We start from the raw sequence: 16,984 nt of genomic DNA, 5'->3' as shown, positions 1-16,984 counted from the left end.
CATAACAACAATTTTAATTCTTTCTGCCCCCCCCCCCCCCTCCCACATCCCTCCTAACCCTGCCCCAAACCCCATCCAAGCCAATCAGAACCATGGTGAAAAAGAAAATAATTAAAATGTACAAACCAACTCATGCTGTTGCGCATTCTGTCCATCTGTGTGAGTAGCCTCAGAGAAGGTGGCTGAACATGGAAACAATGGAAGAAGCAAGCTGTTTTTCGACACAATAACACTTGAACAAATACCCACCTCCATACAGTGGCCTACTAGCTCACACTGATAGCATTTACAGTACTTCCATTCCATACCACTCTCCAAACAAAGCAACTGGAGACTGCAGAAGCTGTGATTCCTTTGACCAATCCAATCAGGCCATTCTATATCGCTGTAGTAGTGTAGCTCCAGCTAGAGGGTTGATGGTGTGTGTGTGTGTGTGTGTACCATTCCTCTTGATTAGCGTGTGAGTGTGACTCTAACGGCCGTAACAGCGCCTACAGAGCGTGATGTCATCTATCTCTCCCATTACCCAGCATCCTCATCAACCCGGGGAACCACGTAAAGATGCAGGAAGGAACTCTGGGGTTCTTCATCGCCAGCGATGCCAAAGAAGTAAAGAGGTAAAGGCCACAGTCTCAGTTTAAGGCCTTGTCTGTTTTCTATCTTCACTCTCTTGGTGGCTAAAAAAGTCACCATACTGTACAAAGCGATTAGACAATAAACTCCTATAAATATCATTGGTAAAAGTGAAAGCTAGCTCACAGCTCAACCTGGTGGAATGGATAGAACTCAATTGGTGTAAGTTGCAAACCAAGATAATAAATGTCTATGCTGCTGTTTCCCCCCCAGAGCATTTTTCTACTGCAAAGCTTGTCACGACGACATCACAGACCCCAAACGGATCAAAAAGTGCGGCTGCAAACGACGTGAGTACAGCTACTCTCCGTCCACAACACCACCACCCACCCCTCTCATGACCCCCTCCCATCCCCAACCCCTCCCCTATCCCCTGAAGTATGATTAGGATATGCTATAATAAAGATTGTCATATCCCTTACTGTTTCTCATAGGAATGTCCTTTTACAGTGATAAAATGGAAATGGAAATTGCCCCAGTGATTACCTTGAGTCCCTTTTGAGTGTATCAACTGTGATCACAACTTTCAAACCTTCATTGTCTGAAATCAATGTGTTATGGTATTATTTTCTCAATCCAAGCAAACAGTACAGGCAACATTGTGTACATTTTGTTAGATTTTTTTTCATTTCATTTAATTTATATTTTGAATATGTGAACCTATCATGTCAAGAATGTATCATAATGATGAAACTAGCTAGAAGGGTGGACTGAAGTCTGGAGGGCAAAAAAGACAGAGAGAGAAAGAAAGCGAGACAACAGGCAAAGAGAGAAAAAAAGAGTGGGAGTTCTACATCAGTATGCTAACGATGGAAGAAGTGAATGTCAGGGAGAGGTAGAATGACAGGAGTAGCTGAGCAGAAGAAGGAGGCTGTCAGATCGCCATAGTGACTCTGTGACACAGGCAGAGTTAATGACCTCAGTCAGGTGTTAGAATAAATGAGCCAATGGCGTTCCTCTGCTCAGGGGTCATTGGGGCAGACAACCAGACTCCCTATTGGCCCAACCATACAGAATCAGAGCACCTTATTGGGCCAGGCATTCCACCAAAAACATCTGCCAGCAGTGAATGACTTGGAATATGACTTAATATTTCTATTGGTCAGACTGGGAATTAGAGAATGTGTACCAGGGTTGGGTTCAATTCCATTTCAATTCAGTTAATTCAGGAAGTAAACTCATTGAGGAAAATAATATGTTGTATTTTTGGTTTACTTCCTGAATAGCCTGAATTGAAAGCATTAATTCAGAGGCAGGGCCTTATTTACTACCTGACCTACATGGGCACTTGTCCCAACATGTTAGCATGTTAAATAATTTAGCGTCCTGTAGTCTCTGTACATCTAGAAAGGTCAGTGACAGTTACAGTAAGTGGCCTATGCCCAAACACATGATCTCCAACGTCCTTTCCCTTTGTCTGTGTCATCTCAATTATTCACACTATAGGTCTCGTAGTCTGTCAGGTAGAGAGAACCAGAGACCTGTTTTGTCTGATTCACAGTATAACTGAGACAAGGCAAGCCGAGCTGTACTTGGCTGGCCTGGTTACATATCCACTAGAGTTGCTGGAACCGTGCTGGAAAGGACAATGTGAACATAATGTATCCAAGCCAGCACAGTACGGTTTGGGTTGGCCCTATAGTGTAATTGGTAATCATGCTAGATTTACTGTACCTGAAACAAGACAGTTCTATTGTAGATTATTTGGGGTTTCTGTGTCTCCATCTTATTGCTGTTTTATTACCAACAGGAGGGCCCCATTTAGAGAGATGACCGTTCTATTAATAGAATGGAAGTTTGTCTTCTGTTCTGTTTTGTTTCTGTTGTTATTGTTGTTTATTTTTTCCATGTTTTTATGACCATTTACATTTTGTTGATGTTATTTCCTTCCCCTACTGCCGCCGGGAAACACCACTTCTTTATTTGAACCACTCTCTGGTAGTGATTTATTGTGAGTAAAAGAAACACGGGTTCCCTCCTACCCAGAGTGCAGTGCAAGTGTCTTTTCTCTTTCTCAGCCAATAGTATACTGTATTCTATGTTGCATGTTACCAGTGTAGCATTTGCATCCCTCTCCTCGCCTCTCATCTTTACACTGTCCTGCCTCAGACCAGACCTGAAGGAATACAGCAGAACCCAAACTCAAACCAGCATCTGATTGTCTAGTGTGTCTCCTCGTAGGCCCATAGTCTAGCCCAGCCTCAGGCTCATTTCAGATGACAGAGTGGAGTGTGATTTTATCATAGAAGTACATGAACTCTCTTCGACTCACTTCAAAAAGTTATTTTTGTCGCAATATTTGGTTGTTAAACTGAACAGATCTGTATTAGAAACCCAATCCTAAGCTTTGTCATCTGTCCTTAAGTCCTCCTTACCTCCTCTCTCTAATGTCACACTCTGAGAAAGTTGTACATGGATGTGGTGACAATCTGAAATATCAAACCCACAGATTGATATAGGTAACATTAGTCATTGATTTTTTAGATCTTTTTATTTTATTTTTAGAGGCTATTTTGCACGCTGCTGTATTTTCTGAAAAGCGGAAAGTGTTCTTGTGGGAAGTTCTTAAAATATTTCAGCTTATTGAGCAATGTTTCAAAACACAATTAAAACAATCTGGTCGTACCACCCTCACTGCTTCTGGTCCCTTTCCCACCCCCCAGTGCTCTAGTCCTCTGCCCAGCTCCAGTCATACCATTACACATAGTTAGTTCATCAGTGCATTTAGAATTGAAGTGTCGTCGCCCCCAGCCCCACTGCATTTCAATTCTATATGGTCATCAGGCCCTTTTTTACTCACTGCCCTCAGTGGCCTGAGTGAAAGAAAACAGCTTCATTAGACAGTTATTTTCCGCGCCAATGTGGTACTGCCATTTGGCCACTAGATGGCCATGTCTTACAGTCCTGAATGTAGCCTATTGAAGGAAACTGACACACATCCTCAGAAACCTATTCAGCCAGAATATGATGAGCAACAGGGTGTTTCAGTCATAGACTGTTATAGAATTACTAGAACGGTAAAAAAAATTGCATTTCAAAATGGCCGCCGGTCCAACCATCACAGACCCATTGATTTGATTGGAGTTACTGTACTAGTAATGGTAATATCTCTATGGTTGCAGTTAACTGTAGGTGTATCTTAACCTTTAAAGGGAAAAGTTCTCTTACTTTAGTTTCATCATTGAATAAATTAACCCTTGGCTGTGTTTTATGCAGCCTGGTCTCATAGTCTATACGTAACATAGTAAAAGTAAATCCGGGACATTTGAATTAGTGTGATTTGTTACGTTTGGTATGGTCACATAAGACAAAAGATTACTTAAGGCAAAAGTGTGTGGTTGGTCGGTGTGGAAGGGTGACGTATAATGCCAACGTCTAGCGTGTTCAAATCTCATCACGGACAACTTGATAATTTTAGCTAATTTGCAACTGCTTACTACTTTTTATCTACTTTGCAACTACTTAGCATGTTAGCTAACTCTAACCTTAACCTTAACCACTAGCCTAGCTACAACAAATTGGAATTCGTAACGTCATATGTTTTTGCAAATTTGGAACTTATTGTACAAATTGCTTTTCGGAACATATTGTACGAAATTCAATTCGCAACATATCATACGAATTTGAATTCCTTACTTATCATAAGAAATGGATGATGGACATCCTCAAATGAATAACTGCCATATGAAACGTAACATATCACATAAATTGGAGTGGATGGAATTTACTTTTACTATGCTATGTCTACCCCTGAGTCCAGGTTGGTTTTATGGTGTGCGATGTTTGATGGTTTGGTTTGGTTGGTTGAAGACGTCTGAACACAAAATGAGTATTTCAAGGGAAAACTGTTCTTTGTCTTACGCATTCCTCTATTTCCATTTGTGCTTTGCAACATGGTACAATAACTGGAGAGTTTAAAAGTGGTTTTAGTTTGATTGCTTTCTATAAGTATCCATATGTTAATATAATATGACTGTTAATATAATATGACTAAGTCAACACTGCTCATTGAGTTATTGCTGAATAGGGTTGTCTTTCACTTAAGAGGATCAATGTCCGTTAGTCAGGTGTACATTTTAGGACATCCTTTTCTCTATCGATTTTCAACACTGGCTTCAAGATGTCTTTGTACGTTTTGTCAGGTGTAATGTTGAATGGGACATACACAAACATACTTTTATTTATAGAACCACAAACAAAAGAGACAGCACAGTTGTGTTTGTGTTAACAATCACCTTTCTTTGACAAAATGTACACAGACAGTCATGTTCTTGTGGACTCTTGTGGTGAAGAATGTCCTAAAAGGGACACTGTAGTCCGTACTGTAGTAGATCAGGGTAACGGGTATGTGTGAAGTCATTTGAGTCAAACACATTGTCATGTCGTGTTCTCCATCTCCCCCTCCCATGTCTCACTAACCAACAACTACATGTACAGTACTGCGTTCCACTGAATGCCCAGCCTAGAAAGAACTCAGAATAAAACTGAGTTCAGCATGAAACGAAAGCCACACTGCATGTCTGTCACGCCTCCAAAACTGTTTCTGCTCTGTAAACAGTTACCACACTCCCTCTCTTTTAATCGCTGTGATCTCTTTATGCGCGTTTATGAATGCTTCTAAAGCGCTTATGCATGCTGTTTATAGGACACATTCCCTGTTTGGGGCCAGGCCTCGCTCCCCATTCTCTCTCTGGCCACAAACTGAAACCTGCCACCTCGTTTGGGCTCCTAGCCACACATGGTTAAAACAGTAAAAGTAGACTTATAGTTCTCCTCCGAGAGAGTGCCAGAGTTTCTGTGAGGGTGTTAGAGTGAGTTAGTGACTTGGGACCCTGGCATAGGGGGAATGGGAACCAGGGATTGTTGTTTGTTGCCTGAACCAGAGTCACAGAAATCTAGAAGTGCTGCTCTGAGGGGCTTTCACTACCTACTGCTACTTCTCCTGGGGTGAAGACCTCGACACATCTACTGTACACGCACACACACACCTCAAATGTTTTACATACAGATCTGCCATCTTAATTTGATCACTCTGTTGTCACAGAGAATTTTTCTGTGCAGCAGGAAATGCAAAGGTTTAAAATGACTTCTAAAGTTTTTAATTTTCACTTTAAAATGTCAGACTTGATTTGCCCTAATGAAAAATGCCCATTAATTCTAATCCACATAATAATTCAGGTTTCCTGTTGCTGCATGCAAGATATGTTTCCTGCTGTGAGAAGCAGGGTCAAATTAAGAGAGTTCTCCATGTACATCCACAGTAACTTGCAAACACATACACAAACCTCTCTGGGGGAGTGCTGGTTTAGTGAAACTCTTGTATTATAGACTAGCATGGTATGGCCAGTCCAGCCAATAGAGTAGTGTGATGATGCCTTGACCAGGGCTGCTGCACCTGCATGAAGGGATACAGGTACGTGATCCACACCTTTAGCCAGACGCATAGAGGATGTTATGGTCTGTTCTGAATGGAATAATATATGTCTCTAGGAGGTTTGCTGCTGAAGACATTGCCCATGCTACTCTCCTACCCCAGAATGACTCCCCTTCCATCTACCCCTGCCCCCCTTCCCCCCTCTCCCCCACTGTCATATTGGCCTGTATACCTGTTATGGCATTTTCAGCCTTTGGACACAGCTTGACCCTTGAGCCTAAGACCATCTGTACTACAAGTTAAATTGGACTACAACATTCAAATTGCTCAAAACTTTATTGATCTAAACAAGACTTTAGGATAACTTTGAAAAAAACTTTTTTGGGCCTTGATAATATATTGCACACAATTCTCACTGCAAAGAAACAAAAGCAGTTTGGCACTTTAGCTGTATACTGTGGGGTCCAAAATTATTGACAGCCTTGATAAATGACTGTATAAAATAAATAACTAAGATACTGATCTATATTGTATACAAAAAGGGAAATTATATTTTTTTATACTAATACAATTGCTCATAGAAATAGTTATTGACACCCCTGTTTGCAATACCTTTCAATACCTCACCTTGCGAGGATAACGGAGGGATGTTAGACCATTCCTCTGTACAGAATCCTTCCAGATCCTTGATCTCCCTTATGTGCGCTAATGGACTGTCCTCTTCAATTCAAACCACAGGTTTTCAAATGGGTTTCAAGTCTGGAGACAGATGGCGATTGGAACATTTTGATTTTGTGGCCAATTTCTTTGTGAATTGGTATGTGTACTTGGGGTTACTGTCTTGCTGGAAGAGACAAGCAGGTTTTTGGCTAAATTGTCCTCGTGCTGGGTAAAGTTCATGATGTCGTTGATCTTAACAAGGGCTCCAGGACCAGTGGAAGCAAAATAGCCCAATAACATCAGAGACCCACCACCATATTTTACAGGAGGTATGGGGTTCTTTTCTGCTTAAATCAAATCAATCCAATCAAATGTTATTCATCACATGCTTTGTAAACAGCAGGTGTGGGCTAACCATGACATGCTTACTTACGGACCCTTCCCAACAATGAAGAGAGAAGGAAAATAGAGAAGTAATATCAAAGTAAAACACGTAATAATAAAAGTAATACTAGATACATACAGTGCCTTGCGAAAGTATTCGGCCCCCTTGAACTTTGCGACCTTTTGCCACATTTCAGGCTTCAAACATAAAGATATAAAACTGTATTTTTTTGTGAAGAATCAACAGCAAGTGGGACACAATCATGAAGTGAACGACATTTATTGGATATTTCTAACTTTTTTAACAAATCAAAAACGGAAAAATTGGGCGTGCAAAATTATTCAGCCCCCTTAAGTTAATACTTTGTAGAGCCACCTTTTGCTGCGATTACAGCTGTAAGTCGCTTGGGGTATGTCTTTATCAGTTTTGCACATCGAGAGACTGAAATTTTTTCCCATTCCTCCTTGCAAAACAGCTCGAGCTCAGTGAGGTTGGATGGAGAGCATTTGTGAACAGCAGTTTTCAGTTCTTTCCACAGATTCTCGATTGGATTCAGGTCTGGACTTTGACTTGGCCATTCTAACACCTGGATATGTTTATTTTTGAACCATTCCATTGTAGATTTTGCTTTATGTTTTGGATCATTGTCTTGTTGGAAGACAAATCTCCGTCCCAGTCTCAGGTCTTTTGCAGACTCCATCAGGTTTTCTTCTAGAATGGTCCTGTATTTGGCTCCATCCATCTTCCCATCAATTTTAACCATCTTCCCTGTCCCTGCTGAAGAAAAGCAGGCCCAAACCATGATGCTGCCACCACCATGTTTGACAGTGGGGATGGTGTGTTCAGCTGTGTTGCTTTTACGCCAAACATAACGTTTTGCATTGTTGCCAAAAAGTTCTGGTTTCATTTTGGTTTCATCTGACCAGAGCACCTTCTTCCACATGTTTGGTGTGTCTCCCAGGTGGCTTGTGGCAAACTTTAAACAACACTTTTTATGGATATCTTTAAGAAATGGCTTTCTTCTTGCCACTCTTCCATAAAGGCCAGATTTGTGCAATATACGACTGATTGTTGTCCTATGGACAGAGTCTCCCACCTCAGCTGTAGATCTCTGCAGTTCATCCAGAGTGATCATGGGCCTCTTGGCTGCATCTCTGATCAGTCTTCTCCTTGTATGAGCTGAAAGTTTAGAGGGACGGCCAGGTCTTGGTAGATTTGCAGTGGTCTGATACTCCTTCCATTTCAATATTATCGCTTGCACAGTGCTCCTTGGGATGTTTAAAGCTTGGGAAATCTTTTTGTATCCAAATCCGGCTTTAAACTTCTTCACAACAGTATCTCGGACCTGCCTGGTGTGTTCCTTGTTCTTCATGATGCTCTCTGCGCTTTTGACGGACCTCTGAGACTATCACAGTGCAGGTGCATTTATACGGAGACTTGATTACACACAGGTGGATTGTATTTATCATCATTAGTCATTTAGGTCAACATTGGATCATTCAGAGATCCTCACTGAACTTCTGGAGAGAGTTTGCTGCACTGAAAGTAAAGGGGCTGAATAATTTTGCACGCCCAATTTTTCAGTTTTTGATTTGTTAAAAAAGTTTGAAATATCCAATAAATGTTGTTCCACTTCATGATTGTGTCCCACTTGTTGTTGATTCTTCACAAAAAAATACTGTTTTTATGTTTGAAGCCTGAAATGTGGCAAAAGGTCGCAAACTTCAAGGGGGCCGAATACTTTCGCAAGGCACTGTAAAGATAACTTCGCTATATGCAAGGGGTACCAGTACTGAGTCGATGTGCAGGGTTATGAGGTTATTGAAGTAGATATGTATATTTAACTAGGAGTGGCGTATGTGATAAGCCAATTATGAATTGGCCACAAAATCTACATTTTTGCAATCGCAAGTCTCCGGACATGAAGCCCATTGAAATCTTGTGGTTTGAATTGAAGAGGGCAGCCCATAAACACATATGAAGGATATCAAGGATCTGGAATGATTCTGTATGAAGGAATGGTCTCTGGTTTCTGGTTTCCCAAACCCGGTCCTGGGGGCCCCTGTGGGTGCACGTTTTGTTTTTTGTCCTACAGTAGCACTACACAGCTGCCTCAAATAATCAAAGCTGAGAAAATATTACTTATTTAGCAATCTCTTTCTCTGAGCAATTATATTAGTATAAAATAAGATCATTTCCCAATTGTTTTAAGCATACAATAAAGCTCTGTATTTAAATGTACAGTCTTGTATACAGTTATTTATGCTCGTCTTTATCAAGAGTCTCAATCATTTTGGACCACACTGTATGAAGCTCCCAAACATTTTAGGTGCCCATTACTGGTCTTTTGTTGGGTCTCAAGCCCGAGCTGGCATCTAAGGCTTTGCACTTATTATCTCCTTTATGGAAGGAACTTTCCGGCTTCCCAACATGAGTGTTTCACCTTTTGCCATTAACCTGCTGCTTTTCCTCTTCCTCTCATCCCAAAACATGACTGTAGCCAAGATGTCCGTCTACAAACAAATGAAACTGGCATGTTGTTTTGATTGCGGCCGTTCAGAGCGAGACTGCTCTTGCATGTCAGGCAGTGTACATTGTAACATGGACACCCTACAGAGGGCCTACCCACTCTCCTCTGTCTCTGTTCATGATTGCGCAACCACTTTACGTGCCTGTAAGTTACACCGCCCAACACGTGTTGTTACATGTCTGTTGTGTGTGCCCTGTATGTGTGTGTGTGTTTCATGTGTAGGTACATGTGTGTACTGTATGTGCTTTATACGTAAAGTCGTACACGTGACGTGCTTCCATAGTCGTGGCTTATTTACATTTATTTATTGTTATTATTATAATTAGTAGTAGTATCATTCATTTGAGTAGTGTTTATTATTATTATTTATTGGGTGGGGATGGTGGTGTTGCTTTGTGGTGCTGCTTTACTGTAGCTGTTAGCTCTGAGGCTAGCGCATGCTACATCAGTCAAGCACTCGTGTGGTGGCTGTGTTATTAGACAGTTGGTGTTTGGTGTATTATATTGTTTCTAATGCAGTATATTATGTATAAAATGTGACTATGTTGAAGGGATGCTTTATCTCTGACTGTATGCAATATCTTGATGACAGTTTTAATGTATTTTTGTTGTCGTTTTGTCTTCCTTTGTTTTATGAAGGCATCCCATGCTTTTAGGGGAACCTCCTTGCTAACTGTGTTTCTGTTCCTGATCATTTTATTTCAAGCTCACAGGACTGACTTGTGCAGGAACGAGAGCCATGCTCGACTGATGTTCATAGAGCGATATTAATAGAGAATGTAGATATGTAGCATATCAAATGGGGTTCATCTTAAAGTTACACGAATAAACAAAATTACATCATCATACACAATGGGATGACCTCCTACCTACATCAACAGAGACTTCAATTTCCCCTTCGCTAAGCCCATCCCAGAGTTTTAGGCAACCATTGCAGCGCTCCAGTGGATAGCAACAGTCGCTAACCAAGCTTGAGTCCAACACATGGACAAGCTCTCATTTCAAAAGAATAGAAGCCAATGAGGGCAAAGGCAAAAGTGGAGAGTTTTCATAAAAAAACAAGTTGTTTAAATGGCTAAATAATTGAACAGTACACCAGGGGTACTTGGGACTGTGATTCCTGAAATGCAGTGCCTGTTGATGGAGTATTTTTATGAATCCGAAATTATACTTTTGTTGCATTGTTTGCTAGCTGGTTAGCTTGCTAGCGCTCATTGACCAACATTGAAAATGTTGCTAACGTTAGTTAGCTAACTAGCCAGTTAATATAACTTGTATTCTCCAAATGTATGTTAACTTGCTCAGTTAGCTATATTATTAATACAACTCACTGCTGTCAACATCAGCACTACTTAGCTCCAAAATGAGTTGAGTAGCTTTGACTGCATGCTGACGGTGCATTCAGAGCCATCCGGTGGCTAGCCACAGTTCAAACTTCATTTTACCAAGTTCCTGTGAAGCCACAGTCCACCATAACATTCCCGAAAGTCTTCCGATTAGCATGGGGTGGTCAGTGTTTAATTTCATTGTGTATTAAAAACACAGTTTGAGATCATTGTGAGGGGTTTTCTCTTTGAATTGGGAATTGGACTTGGGAATTGGAATTAGGAGCGAGGTAGCAACCGTAACCAGAGGGGTTGGGCTTAGCAAAGGGTGATTTATTGGCTATTCACAATATCACACCCTGTTGTGCATGATGATGTCATGAGGATGTCAGTGTTTACAGCCTCATTGCCAGACTTAAGTGTTTATCATAATCCAAAACATGTACGTATACACACAGCAGTGTTCTAGAATATTGGACTGTTGGCTTTCATACTTTTCGAATTCTCAGCGCAGCTCAAGCAGTTTCTCCAACTGTCAACACATTCAAATGAATAGAGGACGCGTACCGGAGCCGTGTTGGTTTGAAATTGTGGGGAGGTGTGTCCCCCCCGCGGATGGTCTCAGAGTCATGTAGCTATGTCACAGTGGGACCCCAGCTACAGCGTTTGTGGACCATGCTTTACACAACGTGTCCCTTGAAGGTTCTCCCCGTGGGTTATTACATGATCCCTATGTGACAATATGACTGTCTGTCAGAGTGTTGTGGTCTGTAGTTGTTGACAGTTGATTGTGTATCTCTTTTCATCCCAGGAAAGCGGTTAATCTTCCAATAAGAAAACAATGAATATGATGAGTGTTGAGTTATACCCAGTTCGGATCGTGATCCTCAGCCATGATACTCATCCAGCCACAACCAGCCAACATATATGGATTCACTTGTAATTAAGTAGCGAGATACTCCAAAGGATTAGAATAAATAACTCCCTCTCTGTTTTCCCAGACTTGATCTTTGTCCCATCAGATTACTTTCTCCTCTTCCTCAGTAATCAGGAACCCAGAAGATCATGTTTTGTTCTTTCCTTAAAGGGATAGATAAAAAAATAAGTTTTGATTATTTGCGACTTCCAGAGCGTGTTTCATCCAAACCATTTTTTTTGTTTTGTTTGCTGGTTATTTAGCATCATCCAGAATCTCCTGGCTAGCATTTTTGGAGCTTGTAGCAATGCTAGTGGAAACAGTTTGAAGAAGTTAGCGCTGCATTCAAAAGCATGGGGAACAAGCCCTCTGTTGCTCTTCTAGGGCTGTCTGGACCTATCAGAAGACCCAGGCAGAGGAGAGAGGGGAAAGGGAGATGACAGTGGTAAAGGGAAATAGCAGTGATTGGATAGAGGGAAAAGAGAGATGGCAGTGATTGGATAGAGGGGGAAAGGGAGAAATCAGCCCCATATGATTTCCACCTCAGCATTCTCCCACCATCTGCAAGTGAACTCAGACTAGATTAGTGTCAACCGCCTGATGATGAGTTTGGTTTTGCCTCTTGTAGGTTGGTGGGCCACTACTCTCCCTCTGCACCAATTACTGGCTATTAGGGTAGTTACTGATCTCTCTCCTCCCTCAGCCCCTCGTAGGATTTCATGGAAGACTAAATCTTTCTTGTTCTCTTTAAAGGGGCGATCAGCAGTTGCTACATCCATTTTTGGACTTATAAATTGATGATATGTACCCATTTGATTCTTGAAGAATAAAGCGTATCAATGGCCCATGGGCTTTGTTCAACTGTCCTACCCCAGCAGAACCCAAAATATAAGCTTGTTTTACTACGTTTGTAAACAATGTAAACAAACTCCATATTGCCTCAAAACATGGTTATTAAAACTATAATATTGATATCATGGGTGGTATTTAGTATTTGTATTTATTTAGGATCCCCGTTAGCCAAGGCAGCCACTACTCTTCCTGTAGTCCCGCAATATTTAAAATATTACATGACATTTCATGACATGTTTCACAACACATTAAGTGCGTTCCCTCAGGCCACTACCCTACTATCACATTATCTGTGTGTAGAGTGCATGTCTTATCATGTGTATGTGTCTCTTCACAGTTCCCGCTGTTCCATAAGGGATCTTTTTTTAAATCTGATTCTACTGCTTGCATCAGTTACCTGATGTGGAATAGAGTTCCATGTAGCCATGGCTCTATGTAGTTCTGTGCGCCTCCCATAGTCTGTTCACTTGAGGATTGTGAAGAGACCTCTGGTGGCATGTCTTGTTGGGTATGAATGGGTGTCTGAGCTGTGTGCTAGTAGTTTAAACAGACACCTCGGGACATTCAGCATGTCAACACTTCTTACAAAAACAAGTAGTGATGAAGTCAATCTCTCCTCCACTTTGAGCTATGAGAGATGTATGTGCATATTATTCATGTTATCTGTCCCTGTACATTTAAGGGCCAGCTGTGCTGCCCTGTTCTGAGCCAATTGTAATTTTCAGAGGTCCCTCTTTGTGAAACCTGACCACACGACTGAACAGTAGTCCAGGTGTGACAAAACTAGAGCCTGTAGGACCTGCCCTGTTTATATTGTTGTTAAGGCAGAGCAGCGCTTTATTATGGACAGACTTCTCCGCATCTTAGCTACTGTTGTATCAATGTGTTTTGACAATGACAGTTTACAATCCAGGGTTACTCCAAGCAGTTTAGTCACCTCAACTTGCTTTCCACGTTATTTATTACAAGATTTAGTTGAGGTTTAGGGTTTAGTGAATGATTTTTACCAAATACAATGCTTTTAGTTTTTGAAATGTTTAGGACTAACTTATTCCTTGCCACCCATTTATGAAACTAACTGCAGCTTTTTAAGTGTTGCAGTGATTTCATTCGCTGTAGTAACTGATGTGTATAGTGTTGAGTCATCCGCATACTGGCTTTACTCAAGGCCAATGGCATGTCATTGGTAAAGATTGAAAAAAGGGGCCTACACAGCTTCCCTGGGGAATTCCTGATTCTACCTGGATTATGTTGGAGAGGTTTCCATTAAAGAACACCCTCTGTGTTCTGTTAGACAGCTAACTCTTTATCCATAATAGAGCAGGGGGTGTAAAGCCATAACACATACTTTTTTCCATCTGCAGACTATAATCGATAATGTCAAAAGCCGCACAGAAGTCTAACAAAACAGCTCCCACAGTATTTTATCATCAATTTCCCTCAGCCAATGGTCAGTCCTTGCATCCATAGCTCTTTCTATGAATTTGAGAATGGTTACATTCTCCAGCCCCATCCCTTAGCTTTTTACAAAAACGGTGTTAGGCCGGTGCTTTTTATTGTTTCATCCGCTGATTGCTGCTTAAAAGGGGAAATCTGTAGTTACTACATCAATTTTTTGGACTTATACACTGAGTGTATAAATCATTATAAACACATTTACATGACATAGACTGACCAGGATAATCCAGGTGAAAGCTATGATCCCTTATTGATGTCACTTGTTAAATCCACTTCAAACAGTGTAGATGAAGGGGAGGAGACAGTTTAAAGAAGGATTTTTAACAATTGAGACATGGCTTGTGTATGTGTGCCATTCAGAGGGTGAATGAGCAAGACAAAAGATTTAAGTGCCTTTGAATGGGGTATGATAGTAGGTGCCAGGCGCCATGCTTAGTGTCAAGAACTGCAACACTGCTGTGTTTTTCATGCTCAACAGTTTCCTGTGTGTATAAAGAATGGTCCACCACCCAAAGGACATCCAGCCAACTTGACACAACCGTGGAAGCATTGGCGTCAACATGGGCCACCATCCCTGTGGAACGGTTTTAGCACCTTGTGGAGTCGATGCTCCGACGAATTGAGGCTGTTCTGAGGGCAAAAGGGGAGAGGTGCAACGCAATATTAGGAAGGCGTTCTTAATGTTTTGTACACTCAATGTATACATTAATGATGTGCACCCATTGCATTTTTAAGAATATAATTTATAAATGCCTCATGAGCTTAGTTCAACTGTTGTACCCCCATCAGAACCAAAAATATAAGCTTGTATTACTCCAATGTTTATAAACAAAGGAAATGTAAACAAACACTATATAGTCTTAAAGCTGCAATATGTAACGTTTTGGGCGACCCGACCAAATTCACATATACATTCTCATTGAAAACAAGCCTAAGAAGCAGTATATCTGTTCTATGTGCGCTATTTCTATGCTTCCCGTTCTCAAGGTATTTTACGTTGGGTTTTGCACACCAGCTTCAAACAGCTGAACATACAATATATTTGGTTATTGAAAATATATTTCACAGTGGTTTAGATGGTACAATGATTTTCTACAATTGCTTGTGTTGTCACATGAATTGAAATTAGGCGAACTATTCGAATTTTAGCAACCAGGAAATGGTGTTGCGATTTTTGCGTATTGCACCTTTAAAACATTGTTAATACAATCATTTTGTTATCATGGATGGTCAGTCCTTGCATCCATGTCTATGAATTTGAGAGTTGTTACATTTCTCCAGCCCCATCCCTAAACTTTTTACCGAAACTGGGGCTGGGAATTACTTTGTTATTTCAATTACAGATTTCCCCTTTAACTCTGAACAAAACCTATTTTTCGGTGAACAAAGTGAGTTAGAGATCACTATCGCTGGAATTCCTCTGTATTTTTCCATGTTTTTCTCTTTCAGAGTGGATAAGATGTCTCTGACCACGATGACTTCATTCACATCTGAAATTGATTTTCAACTGGTTTGTTCTTGAATAGTGAATCTGCGAAGCACTTTACATTTAGACCACACACTATGCAGAGTTGCCAATTGAAATATACATGGACGGGCTAATAGAAGACATAGCCATGTCTTAAGTCTGAAGTGGGGGCGCTTCTTCCTAACTAAGAGCAGTGATTCAGCTCGGAAGTAAACCTTGTGCAGGTGTAGTCATCTTTGGGACACTGTTTTTGGTCTCTCAGGGCGTTGTTTGTCTCAACTTCTGGGGACCATCTGGGGCAAAGATTCCGGTCTGGCGGCTGGGGATGCTTGGTTAGGGTAGGGTTAGGGTCAGGAGAAGAGGTTTAGGCTGAAGTTGGAGCTGGGGTTGCTGGGCAGGGTTGGGGACAGGAGAAGCGGTTTGGGCCTGGAGCCAGAGGGTTGGGGCTTGGGCTGTCTGCTGTGAACCAGAGACATAAGGCTGTGGCTAGTCTGTGTCTGACTTAGAGGGAGATGGGTATATGTGTGTGTGTCTCAGCGGCAGGCGATCCTTATCCAGCCTGACGTGGAAATTATGTTAGCATTTTTATTTCCCTGGCTCTGCTGGTCCATCACCAAAACCTGCCCTGACAGGTCCTGTCCACCAGGCAAGTTTGGTTCCCCCCTCCCCCCTCCGCGGCCCTCCACGCTCCTCCGTCGCTCTACCCCTCAGACGCTAGCCAGTTAGCCTGCCGCCTCTGCGGACGCAGGTAGATCGATAGCGACAGATGCCAGGGCCAGCGAGGGTCCCTGTTTGAGGGTGTGTGTCACAAGGCAGCCCTGGGCCTTCGCTGTGACCTTTACTGTTGAAGACAGAGCAGGGCAGAGCAGAGCAGAGCAGGGAGGGCTAGGCTAGCTAGTTCAGTCTATGGGAGAATATCCATTGCATACTTCTCGTGTCCTCTCTCCTCGCCTCCTTCTCAAAACCCATTGGAGGAGAAGATCCGACTAGAGGGACCTCTGTCTTTCTCATCCAATGGGTGAAGGATACGAGGAGAGAGGATACGAGGAGTATGAAAAGGAGATTCTCCCTTTGACTCTATCCCAAATAGCACCCTATTTGCTATATATTGTGCAATACTTTTGACCAGAGCCCTCCCTTGTTTCCTTCATACAAATAACTATATCCACTTCTTCATCTAAGATTTATTCCTCTGAACTGTGAAGCACTCTGAAATGGCTAACTTAGAATCACTTAGTAACTATGGTGGGTTAGGGGTGCTACTGTCCAGACGGTGGTGTGTGTGTTTCTTTGTCCCTCCCTCAGTGTGTGCGTTATTGGGAGGTATGGGAGAGGGTAGATGTTTGTGTGACTGTCTTTCTGTTTGTGTTTGGTGTGTGTTCT

The 16,984-nt window shown here is 41.8% G+C and overlaps 1 protein-coding gene across 33 annotated transcripts in view; it reads left to right on the top strand.

Annotated features, from left to right (window-relative positions):
• Nucleotides 1-16,984, top strand: part of kcnma1a (potassium large conductance calcium-activated channel, subfamily M, alpha member 1a) — a 292,474-nt gene that overhangs the window by 233,537 nt on the left and 41,953 nt on the right. For 18 of the 33 annotated variants that reach the window (XM_036960270.1, XM_036960275.1, XM_036960268.1 and 15 more), the window contains 3 exons: nucleotides 531-617; nucleotides 847-923; nucleotides 2,576-2,584. In XM_036960270.1, coding sequence (XP_036816165.1) covers nucleotides 531-617; nucleotides 847-923; nucleotides 2,576-2,584 — 173 coding nt within the window. Of the gene's footprint in view, nucleotides 1-530; nucleotides 618-846; nucleotides 924-2,575; nucleotides 2,585-9,552; nucleotides 9,727-16,984 lie in introns of all 33 variants that reach the window. The other 15 variants (XM_036960274.1, XM_036960295.1, XM_036960287.1 and 12 more) reach the window with 2 other exon arrangements.

The sequence above is a fragment of the Oncorhynchus mykiss genome, chromosome 23, assembly GCF_013265735.2.
Source record: "Oncorhynchus mykiss isolate Arlee chromosome 23, USDA_OmykA_1.1, whole genome shotgun sequence".
NCBI classification, from domain to species: Eukaryota; Metazoa; Chordata; class Actinopteri; order Salmoniformes; family Salmonidae; genus Oncorhynchus; species Oncorhynchus mykiss.
Note: the sequence above shows the minus strand (reverse complement) of the source record. Positions and strands in the feature narration are given on the sequence as shown.